General features: G+C 42.1%; 1 protein-coding gene across 1 annotated transcript in view; it reads right to left on the minus strand.

The window, feature by feature from the left end:
* The window catches only part of dpf1 (double PHD fingers 1), a 99918-nt gene that overhangs the window by 24280 nt on the left and 56993 nt on the right, over positions 1-18645 (minus strand). The window contains exons 7-8 of the mRNA XM_060942170.1: positions 13491-13569; positions 11907-12038 (exon numbers count right to left, since the gene is read on the minus strand). Coding sequence (XP_060798153.1) covers positions 11907-12038; positions 13491-13569 — 211 coding nt within the window. The remainder of the gene's footprint in view (positions 1-11906; positions 12039-13490; positions 13570-18645) is intronic.

Here is an 18645-nt window from a genome sequence, read left to right on the forward strand (position 1 = left end):
GAAAGCCCAACTACTGCCATGACATTCATATCCAAGATGACATTCATGTCACTGTACGTAAACTTCTGACCACAACTGTATATATATATGAGCCTAAATTAACAAACTCCGTTCGTCACAGAAGCTTTAATAAATGAAGAGAAACTGCTCAGTTCCTGCAGAGAAGTGACTCAGATGTGTATTTTGTATTATTTCAGCTCATCTTCAGCATGCGAATGCTGCTGTCTGTGATCCTGCAAAATAACAAAACGATGCTGAAAATTTTCACTTGCTGACATTCCGCAAAACACTGAGAAAAAAAGGTATGTTTTGAAGAAAATGCTTGTTCTGTAATGTATGTCAGTGGTGGGTATAGAATGTCTTTATTATTGAAAACATACACAGACATTCAGTATAAATAGCGAGCAGCAGAGAAAGTCTGCATTTAAAACACGATGATTGATAAAGTGAGATGCTGAAGCGCAGGAGGCAGGTTCGGAGAATATGGAAAAGTGCGTAGCGAGAAGTGAAGCACACAGTAAATAAGAAAGTGAGCAAATCTCCATGGCACTCTCGTTGAGAGCAGAGCATCTAATGTCTATAATTAGAACAGCAGACAAGTGCTGAATGCTGAACTGTCGTAAACCTACAGTATGTACTGTACTCGACTCATGTACCCATGTCCAGTATGAGGCGAAAAGAAATGCACAGCGCTATGGATCTCTCTTCCTCTTTCTCGTTCATTTGTTCTTTCACTCTCGCTGAGCAGTAAACACGGCACTAACTGCACCCGCACCATCTCTCGCACTGTTTTACATGCAGTTCAACATTAAAATGCTATAAAAACAACATTACAAAGGGAACAAAGGAAAATGCGCAGGGAACGAGTGCAAAACAAATGATCTGCATTGTTGAACAAACATGCTCTAATTCCTCAAAAGCGAAAACAATTTATCGCCAATCTAGAAGGAATTTTCATGGAAAGGAAGAGCTTGTGGAAATCTGCTCTTTTGTCTTGCTGTCATTTATTTCAACTGCAGACTGAGCTCACTGTTCCCCATGGAGCAGCAGCGAGTGCACACACACACACACACACACACACACACACACACACACACACACACACACACACACAAGTCTCTCAGATTTTTTCCCCTACAGGATGACAAAAAGTCTTGCAAAATGATTCAGCAGCTCTTGGTGTGTGTGTGTGTGTGTGTGTGTGTGTGTGTGTGTGTGTGTGTGTGTGTGTGTGTGTGTGTGTGTGTAGATATATATGTATATCATATATTAATAAGGTATAGAAGGCAAGGCTTGGCTTTGCTCTGTCGAACTGAAAAGTTCTTTAATGTAAAAATGCCTGTGGCTCTAATGTCAGCAAGGTAAAGACAGAGAAAGAAAAAATAAAAGGAGAAAGGAATAGACAGATTCCATGTCTTTGTGTAGTCCATGATCTTTCCCATGTCTCTGTTTTCTCTCCATATCCCAGTGCTGCACTTGTCCAATTACAGGGAGTACACAGGCAGAACAGCACACTTCATAGCTTTCAAGTGTGTCTGCAACCCCATGGGAATTTGGAAAAAAAAATCAAGACAGCGAAAGACATTCGTAAAACAGCCCCTCCTTCCATCTCAGCTCTCTCTGACTGCCTGGTTATTTCTGTCGCTTTTGGTCAGCCTTCCATGTCTCTTTTTTTCAAATGGTTCCAGAGGACCTAAATCAGATTCCGCTCAGATCGGGCCGTCCCTGGCTGGTCGATAAGGTCTTATTGAATTAGCACTTCCACAGAAATTACCCACAACCACCTGTTCCAATGCCCCGTGCCATATACGCAATATAAACTCATGCACAGTCGCATTGCGGCCATTATCCAAGACCAACAGAAACACCACAGTGCAGTGCTGCTCTCTTTCTGAAGAAGTGCACCATGAGACCCACAACCCACAGTAAAGCAGCCTGAAAAGTGTAGAAATACAGCAGAACCTGTACATTACCCTGAAGTTATTATGTTGTTCAACTGTTTTGATCTTCAGAGCTCATTATGTGATGGTCAGCTTGCAGGCATTTATTTAAACGAGATACTGCTTCACTTTATTCACGTCGTTTCACAGATTTATACGTTAAGTCTGAGGAAGATGAGACTATAACCAAACACCTCTATTAATAAATAGCATAAATACTCACCAGCCACTTTAATAAGTACATAAAATCATGCAGATTAAGAGCTTGAATTCATATTCATCTCAAACGTGTGATCTCTGTGGCGTTAAAATGATCGTGACATGGTAGTTTGAGAAGTTCAGAATTTGCTGGTGTCCTGGGGTTTTCACACACAGCAGTCTCTATACGGAATCGTGTAAAGAGAAGAAAGACCAGATTGGGCCAAGCTGATAGAAAGGCTGTGGTAACTCAAATAACTATCCTTTCCATCCATGGTCTAATGGTTAGAGAAGCAGCTTTGGGAACAAAAGGTTGCTGGTTCAATTCCCTTGACCAGCAGGAATGGGTAAAGTGCCTTTGAGCAAAGCACCTAACCTCCAACTGCTCCCCAGGCTGCTCTGGGTATGTACAGTAGTACGTTGCTCTGGATAAGAGCGTGCCTGTAATGTAATGTAATGTAATGTGATGAGCAGAAAAGCATCTCAGACAACACGTCATCTCAGAACTGGTTGGATTAATCTTGATTTCTGCAGAGATGTGCAGATGGTTTGGTCAGAATGTGACATGGATCCATGGCCAAACCCTGTCAACAGTTCAGGTTGTTGTTGGTGGTGGTGGTATAATAATGTGGGGAGCGTTTTCATGGCACACATTGAACCCATTAAAGGGAACATATTATGAAAAACTAATTTGTTCAGTGCTTGTGCAAATACATTTGGGTATATGGAGCCTTTCTCAGATTCAGCTACTTCTTCTATGTCACAAGTGGAGCTCATTAGAATTAGGTATTGAGTGTATATATCGGAGTATCTCTACTCACGGCTTGAGAATTGCCTTTGCAAATGAATATTCATGAGAAAGGTGGGATCTGATTGGTTAGCAGAAGTGGTGTAGTGGTTAGCGCTGTCGCCTCACAGCAAGAAGGTCCGGGTTCGAGCCCTGTGGCCGGCGAGGGCCTTTCTGTGTGGAGTTTGCATGTTCTCCCCGTGTCCGCATGGGTTTCCTCTGGGTGCTCCGTTTTCCCCCACAGTCCAAAGACATGCAGGTTAGGTTAACTGGTGACTCTAAATTGACCGTAGGTGTGAGTATGAATGGTTGTCTGTGTCTATGTGTCAGCCCTATGATGACCTGGCGACTTGTCCAGGGTGTACCCCGCCTTTCGCCCGTAGTCAGCTGGGATAGGCTCCAGCTTGCCTGCAACCCTGTAGAACAGGATAAAGCGGCTAGAGATAATGAATGAGATTCTCAAATCAGCCGTTCTGGACAGGGCAAGAAGGAGCTGTTGAGCTTTATCCTTGTGAAATTTTGACCAAAGCATGTCACAGTCATTTCATTCCAACTTCAGGAAACTGTGTCAACTTGTAGAAAAGGGGTAGAACATCCATCCGTTATCCGTAACCACTTGTAAGCTCAGCCCGAAGGGTAGAACATGTCACCTTTAATACCAAGTGAGCATTGTTTCAGTGCTCCAGCCACAATCTGAAGCAATTATCAGTTGCTAGAGTATGTTCTGAAATCCTGCGATAGAAATGTATAATTAAGATGTAAAACAGAAAGGCGGATTTCTGAAACTCGTGGGCACTACCAGATAAATATATACACTCAATACCTCCTACAGCTTGCACTTGCAGCACTTACACAGCTGATAAAGGACCTGCTGTTTCTCTGGAGATAACCACACTGTAGATTTTTACTATATTTTATTACTAAAATACATCGAATGTATAACCATGTGATGAAGGACGGCTCTCAAAGCGCCTGTTACTTAAGCAATCAATCTCTCTCTCTCTCCAGATATAGTACAGTATCGTGTAGTATATATAAAGTGAGCAACATATCAGCCAGACTGGTTCAGAAATCTACAGTAACTCAAATAATCACTCTTGACAGTTGTGGTGCATAGAAAAGCATCTCACTGCAGAACTGCTAGACTGTGACTGTTTTTTTTTTTGTGTGTCTGTGCGTACCATTTTATGCCATTCTCAGCAGACCAGACCATCTGACCTCAACTTCAATGTGAGGTTTAATGTGAACTGAAACTCTTGACCTACCGTATATTTGTACTATTCTGCTGCCACGTGATTGGCTGATTGGATAATTCCACGAATGAGCGGAGGTCCAGGGGTCAGCAGGCATGTTCATAATAAAGTGGGCAGTGAGTGTATCAAACGGATAGATCACGGGGCGTAAGATGTGGTGTGTGGGGAGAAGAAATCCGTCACCGCCGTGTCAGCTAAACCCACTTCCACTTTAATTTTGAAGCGTTTCTTAACACGTGCGCCACTGCAGACTCGATCAAACCTCCCACAGAAAGTGTAGAGAACATATTGGCATTAAAACAGGACACACACACACACACACACTGCAACACATTAACAGATGCAACCATGCAGATTAAGTCAGACAAAAATGCTATCACACAATCTCTCTCTCTCTCTCAGTCACACACACACACCATCAGTACCCTGGACACAGATTTTTGCATAATAACCTTTTTCTAGCCTGCTGCATTTGCTGCTGTTGTTTTTTGTTTTTTTTTTCCTCGGTATCCTATATACATCTGTCTGTCACATTACACTGGGCCTTGAACAGAGTGACACTGCAAAGAGATCAAATTGAGAGCTTTTTGTGCTGAATGAAACAATCCATGCCCCCCACACACACACAACCTGAAAGTGTGTACAGTATGTACCCGGAGTGCATCCTACATACTTTGTATACACATACACACACATGAAGTGTTGCTGCACTGTCCAACTGAACATAAGCAAAATAAGTTGAAGATAAAAATTTATTGGAGAAAAAAAAAAAACACGGCGGCACGGTGGTGTAGTGGTTAGCACTATCGCCTCACAGCAAGAAGGTCCGGGTTCAAGCCCCGTGGCCGGCGAGGGCCTTTCTGTGCGGAGTTTGCATGTTCTCCCCGTGTCCGCGTGGGTTTCCTCCGGGTGCTCCGGTTTCCCCCACAGTCCAAAGACATGCAGGTTAGGTTAACTGGTGACTCTAAATTGGCCGTAGGTGTGAATGTGAGTGTGAATGGTTGTCTGTGTCTATGTGTCAGCCCTGTGATGACCTGGCGACTTGTCCAGGGTGTACAGTACCCCGCCTTTCGCCCGTAGTCAGCTGGGATAGGCTCCAGCTTGCCTGCGACCCTGTAGAACAGGATAAAGCGGCTACAGATAATGAGATGAATGAGATGAGAAAACAAAAAACACTAAACCAAAAGCTTAGGATGAATCGATATTGCTGTGTGCAGCCTAATGTCACTGTAAAATAAAAATCCTTTATTATTTTAAAGACTGCAGCCATGCTTTTGTCATTCGAAGGCCTTTTTTTTATGTAGAACCTGTTCCTAAAGAACTTCACAACAATCCTGCCTCGATACAGTAGATGTTTCTTTGGAATGCCTTGTTTTTCCTCCTGTCACTGAGCAGAGTGTGTGGACGGAGAGAGAGAGAGAGAGAGAGAGAGAGAGAGAGAGAGAGAGAGAGACAAAAGACAGAGGGAGACAGTATGTTGGATGGGGGTGGCGAGGTGATTCTGATATAGCTCAAATTACTTTCAGAATCCATTCCCAGTGCTGCAACCCCCAGCCCTCCGTCATGCTCTTAATACGGAATAGCAAATGAGCTAGACTGCAATATCATTCACCCCCTGCACTCCCTGGCCTCATACATATGGAAAATCATAAAGAGAATTTTCATTCTCTCTCTCTCCATCTCTCTCTTTTGCCCTCTCTTTCATGTTTATTTCACACACACATAAAAAAAAAAAATCCCCCACACACACATACATGCGCACTCCTTGAAGCTCAGGCAAGTTGAAACTCTGTGGTCTCCCTTCTCCTTCCCCTGAACTTGATGTACATATAACAATGTACTCTTTATACCGGGAGTTGGCTAGCTGGCTGGTCGCCATGGCAACACCATCGCTAGGCAACGACCGTTGCTCTCGCCGCTTTGTTGCGTATTGGGTGTGTAAAGGAGTGTGAGGAAGGAGCTGGCAGTAGCAGAAGCTCAGCAGCTCATGGCTCGGGCCACGTCCCAAACGTACTCTGCTTATTTCCAGGAGCTAATGAGCATCAAGCGTGGACCTGACAGCAAGTGGTAATTACAACTGGGTTGGGTTTTATATGTCAAAGAAGTAAAAATTGCTTCAATGAATTCTGACGGCTACAAACATTTTTGTATAATTTCCAAAAATTAGCCTTCATACGGCTTTATACTGGATAAAGCATCAGCTGACCAAAAGATCCTGACATACCAGAAGCTCCAAAGTGAGCCGTATTCATAACTCGTAAAATGTCACGACTTCAACAGATATCATACTGATGAAGTGACTGCGAGTTGTTTCAATTACTAGGGTGTTATATCAGTATATTATTCTATCTACATTCACTGGATATGAGCAATCGTGCGCTCTGATTGGCTACTCTACGACTAGGATATCAGCTCATATACCATGAGTAGAGAAAAACAAAATGGCAGAGCGTGTTGCTGAACCAACTGAGGACGAAATAAAAACTCTACTCGAAAACAAAACCACAAAAAAAAAAGGCTGCAAAATATGGAATAAAAGTATTTGATGGTAAGAGCATATGTTTTCTTTTTGTTTTTCAATAATTATTATTATTATTATTATTATTATTATTATTATTACAGCATTTTACACAAATTGCTACTGTCATTTCGCTGGCTTGTTTACATTCTAAGTGGAAATAGTTTTGTCGGACATTTTGGATAAAGTTTTTATTTATTGAATTTGCAAAAAAATAAAAATAAAAATGCTCCGTTTCTCAAAATTCAGTGAATGTGAATAGAATAAAACAGTTACTCCACTCAATCTCGTCGTACACGGCTTATAGCCGATTCAGTGCTATGCGCCTCGTCAGCTATCGGCTCATGTACGACTCGATTTCATGGAATAACTGTTAAATATCTGAACTCACTGCAGGTTTCAGATCAATTTCAGCATCAAAACTGACAAAATCAGTCAGTCATTCGGATAATTGACACTTTTTGGAATTAAGTCTTTATTTGAAAAAAAAAACTTGTATGTACAGGACTTATGTACCGTATTTATTGAGATAAAGAGCTTAAGATGATGGTACACTACCGTTCAAAAGTTTGGGGTCACCCAGACAATTTTGTGTTTTCCATGAAAAGTCACACTTTTATTTACCACCATAAGTTGTAAAATGAATAGAAAATATAGTCAAGACATTTTTCTGGCCATTTTGAGCATTTAATCGACCCCACAAATGTGATGCTCCAGAAACTCAATCTGCTCAAAGGAAGGTCAGTTTTATCGCTTCTCTAAAGAGCTAAACTGTTTTCAGCTGTGCTAACATGATTGTACAAGGGTTTTCTAATCATCCATTAGCCTTCTGAGGCAATGAGCAAACACATTGTACCATTAGAACACTGGAGTGAGAGTTGCTGGAAATGGACCTCTATACACCTATGGAGATATTGCACCAAAAACCAGACATTTGCAGCTAGAATAGTCATTTACCACATTAGCAATGTATAGAGTGTATTTCTGATTAGTTTAAAGTGATCTTCATTGAAAAGAACAGTGCTTTTCTTTCAAAAATAAGGACATTTCAAAGTGACCCCAAACTTTTGAACGGTAGTGTATGTAGCACTGCATTAGGGTTAAAAGGGTTAAATTGGGAAAAATAAAGGCCTTTATTCACACTCCTGCCTTCAGTTTCAACTAAAACCATCGTCGTCAGGTTGTGTTTACCTTTTTATCATTAAATATGTGTGAAAACTTTACATTGGTTTAACTCACATTGTGGAGTGAAGAGAACATCATCCATTCACACATCTACAGTCAGAAGTTTATGACTGGTTTAAATGAACGCGATTCAGATAGTGTCAAAACACCTTTATTTATTTATTTATTTATTTATTTATTTTCATAAAAATTTGACCATACTTCCTGGTTTGTGCTCAAACACTTATGATTTAAAAAAAAAAAAAGACAAATTGGGTTGTCATCAATGTGATCAAATATAACACGATGTACACTGCGTTGAAGAACTGAACGCATCTGGCTGATGAGCGTGGAATACGCCGAGATCACGTAGAACTGATGCTTGAAAAGTTTTTGCTTGAAAATGTGAGATTTTCATCTGTGGCAGTGCAACTACGTCGATAAGACGCTGACATTATAAATTCCTGATGGTCTGAGTGAGATCAGACCTGGTGTTTAACTCCGGTGTCGTGTATTTATTCCTCCGTCTTTTGGAATCTCATACACAGCTTATGAATGTGAAATATTTGAGAGTAAAAATGCACCCTGGACAACTTTTTTAATTCACATCTGACCTTCAGTTTATTGTGGAATAGAATTAACTTAATTAAATTACTGTAATCTTTCATCAACATGAAAGTGGAAGTATTTTCACCAGTGAGATTTAACACCTGTGATGCAGCGGCGCTTTAGTCCTTTAGTCTGTCCTGCTCTCTTTCCTCCTCATCTGCAGGCTTGTAGTACTCGAGTCTGACTCGTGCCCTAATTTTAAGGACTCATGACTCGACTTGGACTTGAGCACTGATGACTCAGACTCGGACTCATGCGTTAACTGCATTCGGACTCGTAAATTGGAGAAAAGGACTCGGATTTCTTCTTTATTTTTTTGTAACATGCCATAATTATTAGGCATAAGATATTTATAGTGGGCGGCACGGTGGTGTAGTGGTTAGCGCTGTCGCCTCACAGCAAGAAGGTCCGGGTTCGAGCCCCGTAGCCGGCGAGGGCCTTTCTGTGCGGAGTTTGCATGTTCTCCCCGTGTCCGCGTGGGTTTCCTCCGGTTTCCCCCACAGTCCAAAGACATGCAGGTTAGGTTAACTGGTGACTCTAAATTGACCGTAGGTGTGAATGTGAGTGTGAATGGTTGTCTGTGTCTATGTGTCAGCCCTATGATGACCTGGCAACTTGTCCAGGGTGTACCCCGCCTTTCACCCGTAGTCAGCTGGGATAGGCTCCAGCTTGCCTGCGACCCTGTAGAACAGGATAAAGTGGCTAGAGATAATGAGATGAGATGAGAAGATATTTATATCTGCATTAATTTTTGTACTAATTTCCTGCAAGAGAATGCACATTCACCTGTTCATACGTCATGTTCAGGAACAAACTAACGTTAATGGCGCTAAAATGCCTGGAGAGAAGCCCCTAGGATTGTCCGCTTTGCTTCTATAGACTTCTCGTGCAGTGGGAAAAAATGCACTGCTGTGTGTCCCATATGTAGAAGAACTATCGAGGAGACGACGGGGACGACCTCGAACTTCAATCATCATTTGTTCAGACTCCACCCAGAGAAGGAAGTGACACACTATGTTCATTGGTCTGTTGATAGTGGGCGGGGCTTGCTGAGCGATGAACTAGCTAGTGTTAACCCTCTCTCATGTTATTTGCCCTGTTGATAGTGGGTGGGGCTTGCTGAGCGATGAACAAGCTTTTTATCTGTAGCCTGTTAACTAAAATGGAGCAGGCGAGCAGGAACGTTAGTCCAACACAGCAGCAGAGACGCTTTCACATAAAGGCAGCAACAGCCACCGTCAAATAGTGCGGATGGAGTCTTGTTCTCGGACTCGACTTGAAATTTTCTTTAACGGCTCGGATTTGAACACTGGGGACTCGAGGTTTAGTGACTCGACTACAACACTGCTCATCTGTACACAACCAGATCAGATTCCAAAGCGTCACCTTGAACACTGATACCACGTCAACACCATCGCTCTCGTCACCTCGTACACACGATAACGCAATGCAACTCTACTGTATGTTCGAATTCGCTGAAATCTGTTCCCTGATTAAACTCTACTCTAACTACGCTGATAACATCCTCCTGTGACCTCAGCATGAATCACAACCACCACCGTCTCACAATAATAATAATAATAATAATAATAATAATAATAATAATATAAATACAGCACGGATTCCTCATCACAAATAATCACGCATTTCTGTATCAGTGTTCCAGAGCGGAGTTTTACTTTCGGAGCAGATGCTTTTATGCCTTTAACTGTTCCAATCAGGTGTGTTTCTGTGTCATTACCATCAGAGCTGCGAAACGAGGCCTGCAATCATGTCACTCTACTCGATTATTCCTTTCATTTGCTCAGTGCAGGAGCCATTTTGAGTTTCAGTGCTGTTTGTTTATCAGCATCTTTAGTTGGAACATCAAATCAGCGACGAGAAACGGACTGCGGTGATGTCGGGTTTATAAATATACGTTTTGCAGAATGAAAGAGACAAAAAGAGGGTGAAATATGACAGAAAGAAGGAGAGGAGAGGAATGGGAGCGAGGAACTGAATAAAGAGTGATAATAATACTGGAATAAACAGAGTCTCTCTCTCTCTCTGACCCACAACCCAAGTCCCAATCTACACCTTGTGCTATTGTAGGGTACTCCGTGTGCATGTGTGTGTGTGTGTGTGTGTGTGTGTGTGTGTGTGTGTGTGTGATGTTGGGGGAAGGGTTAGGTTCTTAACTAGATCTCCCCGAGTCACAAAATCCAATTTTCAGGTGCACATCTAGAGGGGCGACCTCTAAAGCAAACAGCAACCTCCACTCCCCCCCCATCCCTCCACATCAGTGCCCACCCAAAACACCCCCAACACACACACACACACACACACACACACACACACTCCAAAGCCTCGGTGCCTCATAGGAAAAAGAATATGAGCAGACATGAATTTTAATGCAGTTTCTCATCTCCAGTCGAGCGGTTTCATTTCAGCCATGGAAATAAATAAAAAGTAGGGGGGAAAAGACGGAATACAGATAACGGATAGATGAATCTTCAATCAAAAATAAAGCAAAGAGAGATGACGGAGCAAAGGAGGATTGGAGAGAGAGAGAGATTGACAGCGGCTGACAGACAGACAGGGAGAAATTGAGAGAGATTTAAGAAGAGTGAAAAGACAAGACAAAGAGACGAGCCGAAAAAAAGAGAGAGAATGGGGAACGAAGGGAAGATATTGGGGGAAAGAAGACGACAGGAAAGGAGACAGCGAGTAAGATGGAGAGGAGGAGAGAGAAAATGGGAAAGCGAAAATCTCATCTCTTGGCAGAATAATCTGTCATTTATCAAACTGATTGAAAAAGGAGAGAAGAACGAGAGGGTGAGGCGAGGCGCTGGAGAAAACCAAATAAAGACAGAGAGAGAGAGAAAAAGAGAAAGAGAGAGAAAAAGAGGAGAATGTGGATTTGGTCCTGTTCCAATATTTCATCGTGCCGCTCGAGTCACGCGCCTCAGCATCACGTTCATGTCTAGACGTTTCTTTTTTTTTTCTTTCCTTGAAATATTGCATGAATAATGTATAGCTGAGGTTTCATTAAAACTTCCCCTAATTAATGATATTATTGCTCCTCGTGTGCTGTGGATGAGGTGTGTGTAACCTGGGAGATTGGGAGGGCATCAGAATATATGTGTCCTCTTACACATAATACCACACACACACACACACACACACACACCTTTGCAAACAGACTGCATGATAATATAAGTAATGAACACATTACTTTTTTCAGACAAACACAACAAGAGCCAACTGTTTTACACACACACACACACACACACACACACACACACACACAGGTGCGCAGCCAATTAACTGTAGGAAGCAAGTGTATGCATGCACAAGGACACTGCATTGAGGTCAAATGAGGGAACACTGCATAAAAATCATGGTCCAGTTTAATAATATGAGCAGAATATATTCCTGTGTGTGTGAGAGAGACATACGCTTGTGGTTGTTCTTGCGTTGAAAGGGTAGAGTGTGGCGTTCTGAGTCTTCTTCGCCCTCTTCATCTGCCAGGTGTGTGTGAGTGTAGTGGTAACTCAAACCCGGGCGGTTCTTGTAGCGCTTACCGCAGACTACAACACACACACAAAGCAGACAAATGATTATTAATAAAGTTCAAAACCACAGACCACTGTATTATATAAGTATGATATCATCATCCTCGGGCGGCACGGTGGTGTAGTGGTTAGCGCTGTCGCCTCACAGCAAGAAGGTCCTGGGTTCGAGCCCCAGGGCCGGCAAGGGCCTTTCTGTGTGGAGTTTGCATGTTCTCCCCGTGTCCGCGTGGGTTTCCTCCGGGTGCTCCGGTTTCCCCCACAGTCCAAAGACATGCAGGTTAGGTTAACTGGTGACTCTAAATTGACCGTAGGTGTGAATGTGAGTGTGAATGGTTGTCTGTGTCTATGTGTCAGCCCTGTGATGACCTGGCGACTTGTCCAGGGTGTACCCCGCCTTTCACCCGTAGTCAGCTGGGATAGGCTCCAGCTTGCCTGCGACCCTGTAGAAGGATAAAGCGGCTAGAGATAATGAGATGAGATGAGATCATCATCCTCGCGATAATACCGTCGCTGCTTTCAGTCGGAATAAAACCCGACGTGTTGCGGCGGGAAAATACAAACTCTAACCACCCAAAAGTTGATTATTTTCCAATAACAGCATGCTCTGGTGTGTTTTATTCCTCTTACACCACAGCAACTTGGCAACAATTTATTAAACAATGACACATCATAGTTTTGTTTTGGGGCAATTTATATTTACATTTAATGCGATGGAGAAGAGTTCGTTACTCAGTATGTCAGAGCAGCTCCTGGATACGGTGGTTACATCGCCAGCCTCGATTATTTCTCTCTCATTTCATATTACAGAGAAGCTGCAACAGCGTAAACTCATCTGTCCTCAACACTGACTGCTACAAAGCGCTGACATTGGAGACTCCCTCCATAAATGTTAAATAAACATCTCCTTACAAAAAAAAACATTTCACCATAATCAATAATTATATACAGAATTTATTAAATCGCACAGTACTGTGGATTACCTGTTACTATAGAAACAAACAGTAATGAAAAACATCACGACAGTATAAAATGATATGATCCTGGGATTGGGCTTGGAGCTGCACTACTGTCAGAGCCGCTGTTATCGAACATTAATCAACTCCTTCTGACCAATCAGAGCAGAGAGTTCAAAAAGACTGTGATCTCATGTATACTGTGTTACCTTATAGTTATAGCGCTATGGGCATGATCTGAGAATGAGGTTTCTTTCAATCAGAAATCGTTAAGATTGTTTTTATCGTAGTTTATTTTAAAGTTCAGAACGCAGTTTTGTCTATTTTTATCTCATGGGACACTTGTTCTGAAGCGCCTGTGTTTTCTCAGGGAGAGATGATGATGTGCACCACGAGAGAACAAGCTGAAGAGGATAAACACTGGACATGAAGTCCGTTTCTCACATGTGTGAATCCTCGCTGTAAAACTAGAACATAAAGCAGACACATGATGGAGCAGTGATACGATACGCACTGTCACAAACATATGGCTTGTCTCTGTCCTCTATGGAGGCTGGTTCCTGTCTCTTCCTCATTCCTCCGACACCGCAGGCCTGCATGGGACAAAATCACACACACACACACACTGACATGTGGCTTTGAAACCTGAGTCAGGAAGAAAAGAAAAAAGTGTGTTTCAGTGGAAGCGTATATTTAAAATGTATTCTACACGCTTTATTGATAAAACTTTCAAGTGAGTCACATGAAAAAAATTTTTTGTGTTGTTGTTGTGTGCTGGGGCGGCACAGTGGTGTAGTGGTTAGCGCTGTCGCCTCACAGCAAGAAGGTCCGGGTTCGAGCCCCGTGGCCGGCAAGGGCCTTTCTGTGTGGAGTTTGCATGTTCTCCCCGTGTCCGCGTGGGTTTCCTCCGGGTGCTCCGGTTTCCCCCACAGTCCAAAGACATGCAGGTTAGGTTAACTGGTGGCTCTAAATTGACTGTAAGTGTGAATGGTTGTCTGTGTCTATGTGTCAGCCCTGTGATGACCTGGTGACTTGTCCAGGGTGTACCCCGCCTTTCGCCCGTAGTCAGCTGGGATAGGCTCCAGCTCGCCTGCGACCCTGTAGAACAGGATAAAGTGGCTACAGGTGATGAGATGTTGTGTACTGTTTTTTGTAAACAGGGATATAAAAGTGTATCAGGTTTAAAGCACCAGTCAAAGGAGTGATTTTTACATTTTGACATTTTTAATGTCTTTCAAATGTATGTCACGCTTTCAAGTGTTTCATTTGACTCACCCTTGTACACATACACTCATACAAACTATAAATTAATTATTTTAGCGTCACATCAGATCCCCAGAATACAACACGGCCTACAGTCACGGCCGACTCGGACGACACGCCCCATAGTCCATCTTGAACTCTGTCACGCTCAAGATGACATCGGATTGATCACACACCTGAATCCAATCACAGTCACTTTCACACACTGACGCTCACTGGCCGTGCTGTGAAAACTGTCCATGCAGACGCTCATCTAAGTTTCCAAATCTGCTATTGCTTAACTCTTGAATATTTTCTATCATGAATACTCTCATTAAAAAGCTTAGAATTTCTGCTTTCCAAAGAAATGTATCTGTTCAGTACTTTGGGAGTAACGGCAGGTTGAATTCGATACAACAGAGTAAAAACTCTGCTCGGGAAACTGTCGGTGCTTTTCTTTTTGAGTCACGGGAAAGCAGTCAGGCGCTCTCTCTCTCTCTCTTTTGATCGGTTTCCGACTGGATTACTCGTGAATATCAATCAGATAACTTTTATAGGGATGTTCTCTCACTCTCACTGTTTCTGATAAAGGATTCAGCAAAATTTTCCATCAGCTAGTTTTGATGTTATGGTTCATGGGAGACTTTGAAGTGAGTTTTCAGAGCTTTACCTACTTATTTTTTCAAATCAAACTGATTCCTGTAAATAAATAACTATTTTAGAAAATAACTGGAGTTGTTTTGATGAAAAATATTGAGATCTTAGTGGTTGGAATGAGATTTTAAAAAACCTGAAGTTAGAAATGCGAGTGTTAATTTCAGTTCAGTTAATGTGAATTGTTTATTGGATGTGGATCAAACAGTTTTTTCGAGGTTCGCCTTGAAAGCTGTGAATATTAAATCGAAATAATCATTTATATTATTTAATATAAACACTGGTAGGCCTTACTTTTGAGAAATACAAAGGCCTACAGAGCACAAAGAGGAGATTAGAAATAATGTTTTATGACATTTTTTATTTTGATAGAGAATGGTAGATGTGAGACATTCAGTGCTTATTTAAGCAGATTTTATAATTAACACTGATTTCTCCTTCTTTGTGATGTATAAATGAAAGTAAAGATCAGCCTTATATTGCACAAATAAAGCCATTTCGTGAAACTTTGAAGAAGAGAGTGTACCGATTTAACATTTTACCTAATTAGCATAATTAATATTAATGAAATGCTAATGTGGCGGCACGGTGGTGTAGTGATTAGCGCTGTCGTCTCACAGCAAGAAGGTCCGGGTTCGAGCCCCGTGGCCGGCGAGGGCCTTTCTGTGCGGAGTTTGCATGTTCTCCCCGTGTCCGCGTGGGTTTCCTCCAGGTGCTCCGGTTTCCCCCACAGTCCAAAGACATGCAGGTTAGGTTAACTGGTGACTCTAAATTGACCGTAGGTGTGAATGTGAGTGTGAATGGTTGTCTGTGTCTATGTGTCAGCCCTGTGATGACCTGGCGACTTGTCCAGGGTGTACCCCGCCTTTCGCCCGTAGTCAGCTGGGATAGGCTCCAGCTTGCCTGCGACCCTGTAGAACAGGATAAAGCGGCTACAGATAATGAGATGAGATGAGAAATGCTAATGTGCATAATTTGTTTTTACTAATTTTTCAAAATTTGTATTCAGTATACAACCATCTATGTTCCTGCCAATTTCCATGTAAATATCTTGAAAAATAAAAAATTATTAAGAAAAAACATTTGATTTCATTGGTTACTGAGGCCCATTTTGGACCATGTGATCCTCAGACAGAATATTACAGCAGTTTTCCAAAAATTAAGCCGTTTCTTCAATCTTTGATTTGCAATATATCAAGAACGGATAAACATGTTTTAATTCTGTAAAAAGTATCTTGTTCTGCACTCAATTCTGAATTCAATGAGAGCAGTTTCAAGCAATTTGGATTGAATTTTCACCTGATATACCTACATACAGTATTTAAGGACTTCCCCAACACACACAAAATGCAAAGTACACACTCTTGTATTGTTATTTCTCCAGTTCATGACAGTTTGTGACGCTTTGTTCACCGTCACATTGCTTTTCTGCTTTTGACTTTCATCTTGACTTCCTGGTTTCCTGATTATTGTCGTGCTGAGTTCGTTCTGCTTGATCGCTGGAGCTTTGCTTGAATTCTGATCATGACTTTGATGATGTTTTGGATTTTGTCTGCGTGTTCATAAAGACTGCAGCCGCTCTGATGTTTCGTATGGACATCATAAATACATTTAGTTGTGCTTGTATTTTTTTTCAAGTAAATTAGTTGCACTCTTGTAGACTTAAGAAGAAACCTTTATTCGTCACATGCACACTTCAAGCACAGTGAAATTCATCCTCTGCATTTAACCCATCTGAAGCAGTGAACACACACACACAGAGCAGTGGGCAGCCATACTACAGCACCCAGGGAGCAGTCAGGGGTCAGACTGACTGAAACCCACGCAGACAACATGCAAACTCCACACAGAAAGGCCCTCGCCGGCCACTGGGTTCGAACCCGGAACCTTCTTGCTGTGAGGCAACTGTGCTAACCACTACACCACTGTGCCACCCTTAAGAATGTCATTTGTAAACATAATTGTTATTATTCAATCCACATTCACTGGATATGAGCAATTGTGTGCTCTGATTGGCTACTCTACTATTAGGCTATCAGCTCATATACTGTGAGTAGACAGGGCAGAAAATGGGAAGGGGGGGGTCAACCCAGTAAGGCCAGGGGTCCGGGGGCCACCAGAGTCCCCTGGAAACTGCAGTCTTTAAATGCCCGGAGGTGCATTTTGAGCTGTCAGAGACATGTCGTAAATGAAATCTCTTCAAGAAAATTACCATATCAAAAATATGTTTTAAAAGTAGGAACTTTCAAAACCATTTTATTAGGTCACTGAAAATTGTCAGAGTTGCAGGTATATGTGTAGAACATAATTGCAACTGATATATAGTAATATTTATGAAAGTTTCATTGTCATATAATGCATTTCCATATGACACACTACAGTGTCGTACACTGATCACAAAACACCTTATAATCAATAAATTAAATTATTACTGTTTTACCAACTGCAATCTGAGATCACTGGAGAATTTTAAGCAGACTGTCACAGGACAGACAAGTCTGAAATGTTGTTTGTCCGTCCGTCCGTCCGTCCAAATTTCAGCTTGTCTGAATGACGGGCCAAAGGGCTGGAACAATGCGGCCGGGGGTCAGGCGGGCCTCGAAAGCTGAAGGGCTTTAGATGCCTGTAGATGCTTCTCAGCTATTTCCAGGCACATTTTTGTGATCTTCAAAGGCCAAATTACACTCGACATTAGTTGCTAATTACATGACAAACTGAATATAATTTACAACCCCGATTCCAAAAAAGTTGGGACAAAGTATAAATTGTAAATAAAAACAGAATGCAATAATTTACAAATCTCAAAAACTGATATTGTATTCACAATAGAACATAGACAACATATCAAATGTCGAAAGTGAGACATTTTGAAATTTCATGCCAAATATTGGCTCATTTGAAATTTCATGACAGCAACACATCTCAAAAAAGTTGGGACAGGGGCAATAAGAGGCTGGAAAAGTTAAAGGTACAAAAAAGGAACAGCTGGAGGACCAAATTGCAACTCATTAGGTCAATTGGCAATAGGTCATTAACATGACTGGGTATAAAAAGAGCATCTTGGAGTGGCAGTGGCTCTCAGAAGTAAAGATGGGAAGAGGATCACCAATCCCCCTAATTCTGCGCCGACAAATAGTGGAGCAATATCAGAAAGGAGTTCAACAGTGTAAAATTGCAAAGAGTTTGAACATATCATCTACAGTGCATAATATCATCAAAAGATTCAGAGAATCTGGAAGAATCTCTGTGTGTAAGGGTCAAGGCCGGAAAACCATATTGGGTGCCCGTGATCTTCAGGCCCTTAGACGGCACTGCATCACATACAGGCATGCTTCTGTATTGGAAATCACAAAATGGGCTCAGGAATATTTCCAGAGAACATTATCTGTGAACACAATTCACCGTGCCATCTGCCGTTGCCAGCTAAAACTCTATAGTTCAAAGAAGAAGCCGTATCTAAACATGATCCAGAAGCGCAGACGTCTTCTCTGGGCCAAGGCTCATTTAAAATGGACTGTGGCAAAGTGGAAAACTGTTCTGTGGTCAGACGAATCAAAATTTGAAGTTCTTTATGGAAATCAGGGACGCCGTGTCATTCGGACTAAAGAGGAGAAGGACAACCCAAGTTGTTATCAGCGCTCAGTTCAGAAGCCTGCATCTCTGATGGTATGGGGTTGCATTAGTGCGTGTGGCATGGGCAGCTTACACATCTGGAAAGACACCATCAATGCTGAAAGGTATATCCAGGTTCTAGAGCAACATATGCTCCCATC

This window comes from Neoarius graeffei, chromosome 16, assembly GCF_027579695.1.
Source record: "Neoarius graeffei isolate fNeoGra1 chromosome 16, fNeoGra1.pri, whole genome shotgun sequence".
Classification (NCBI taxonomy): Eukaryota; Metazoa; Chordata; class Actinopteri; order Siluriformes; family Ariidae; genus Neoarius; species Neoarius graeffei.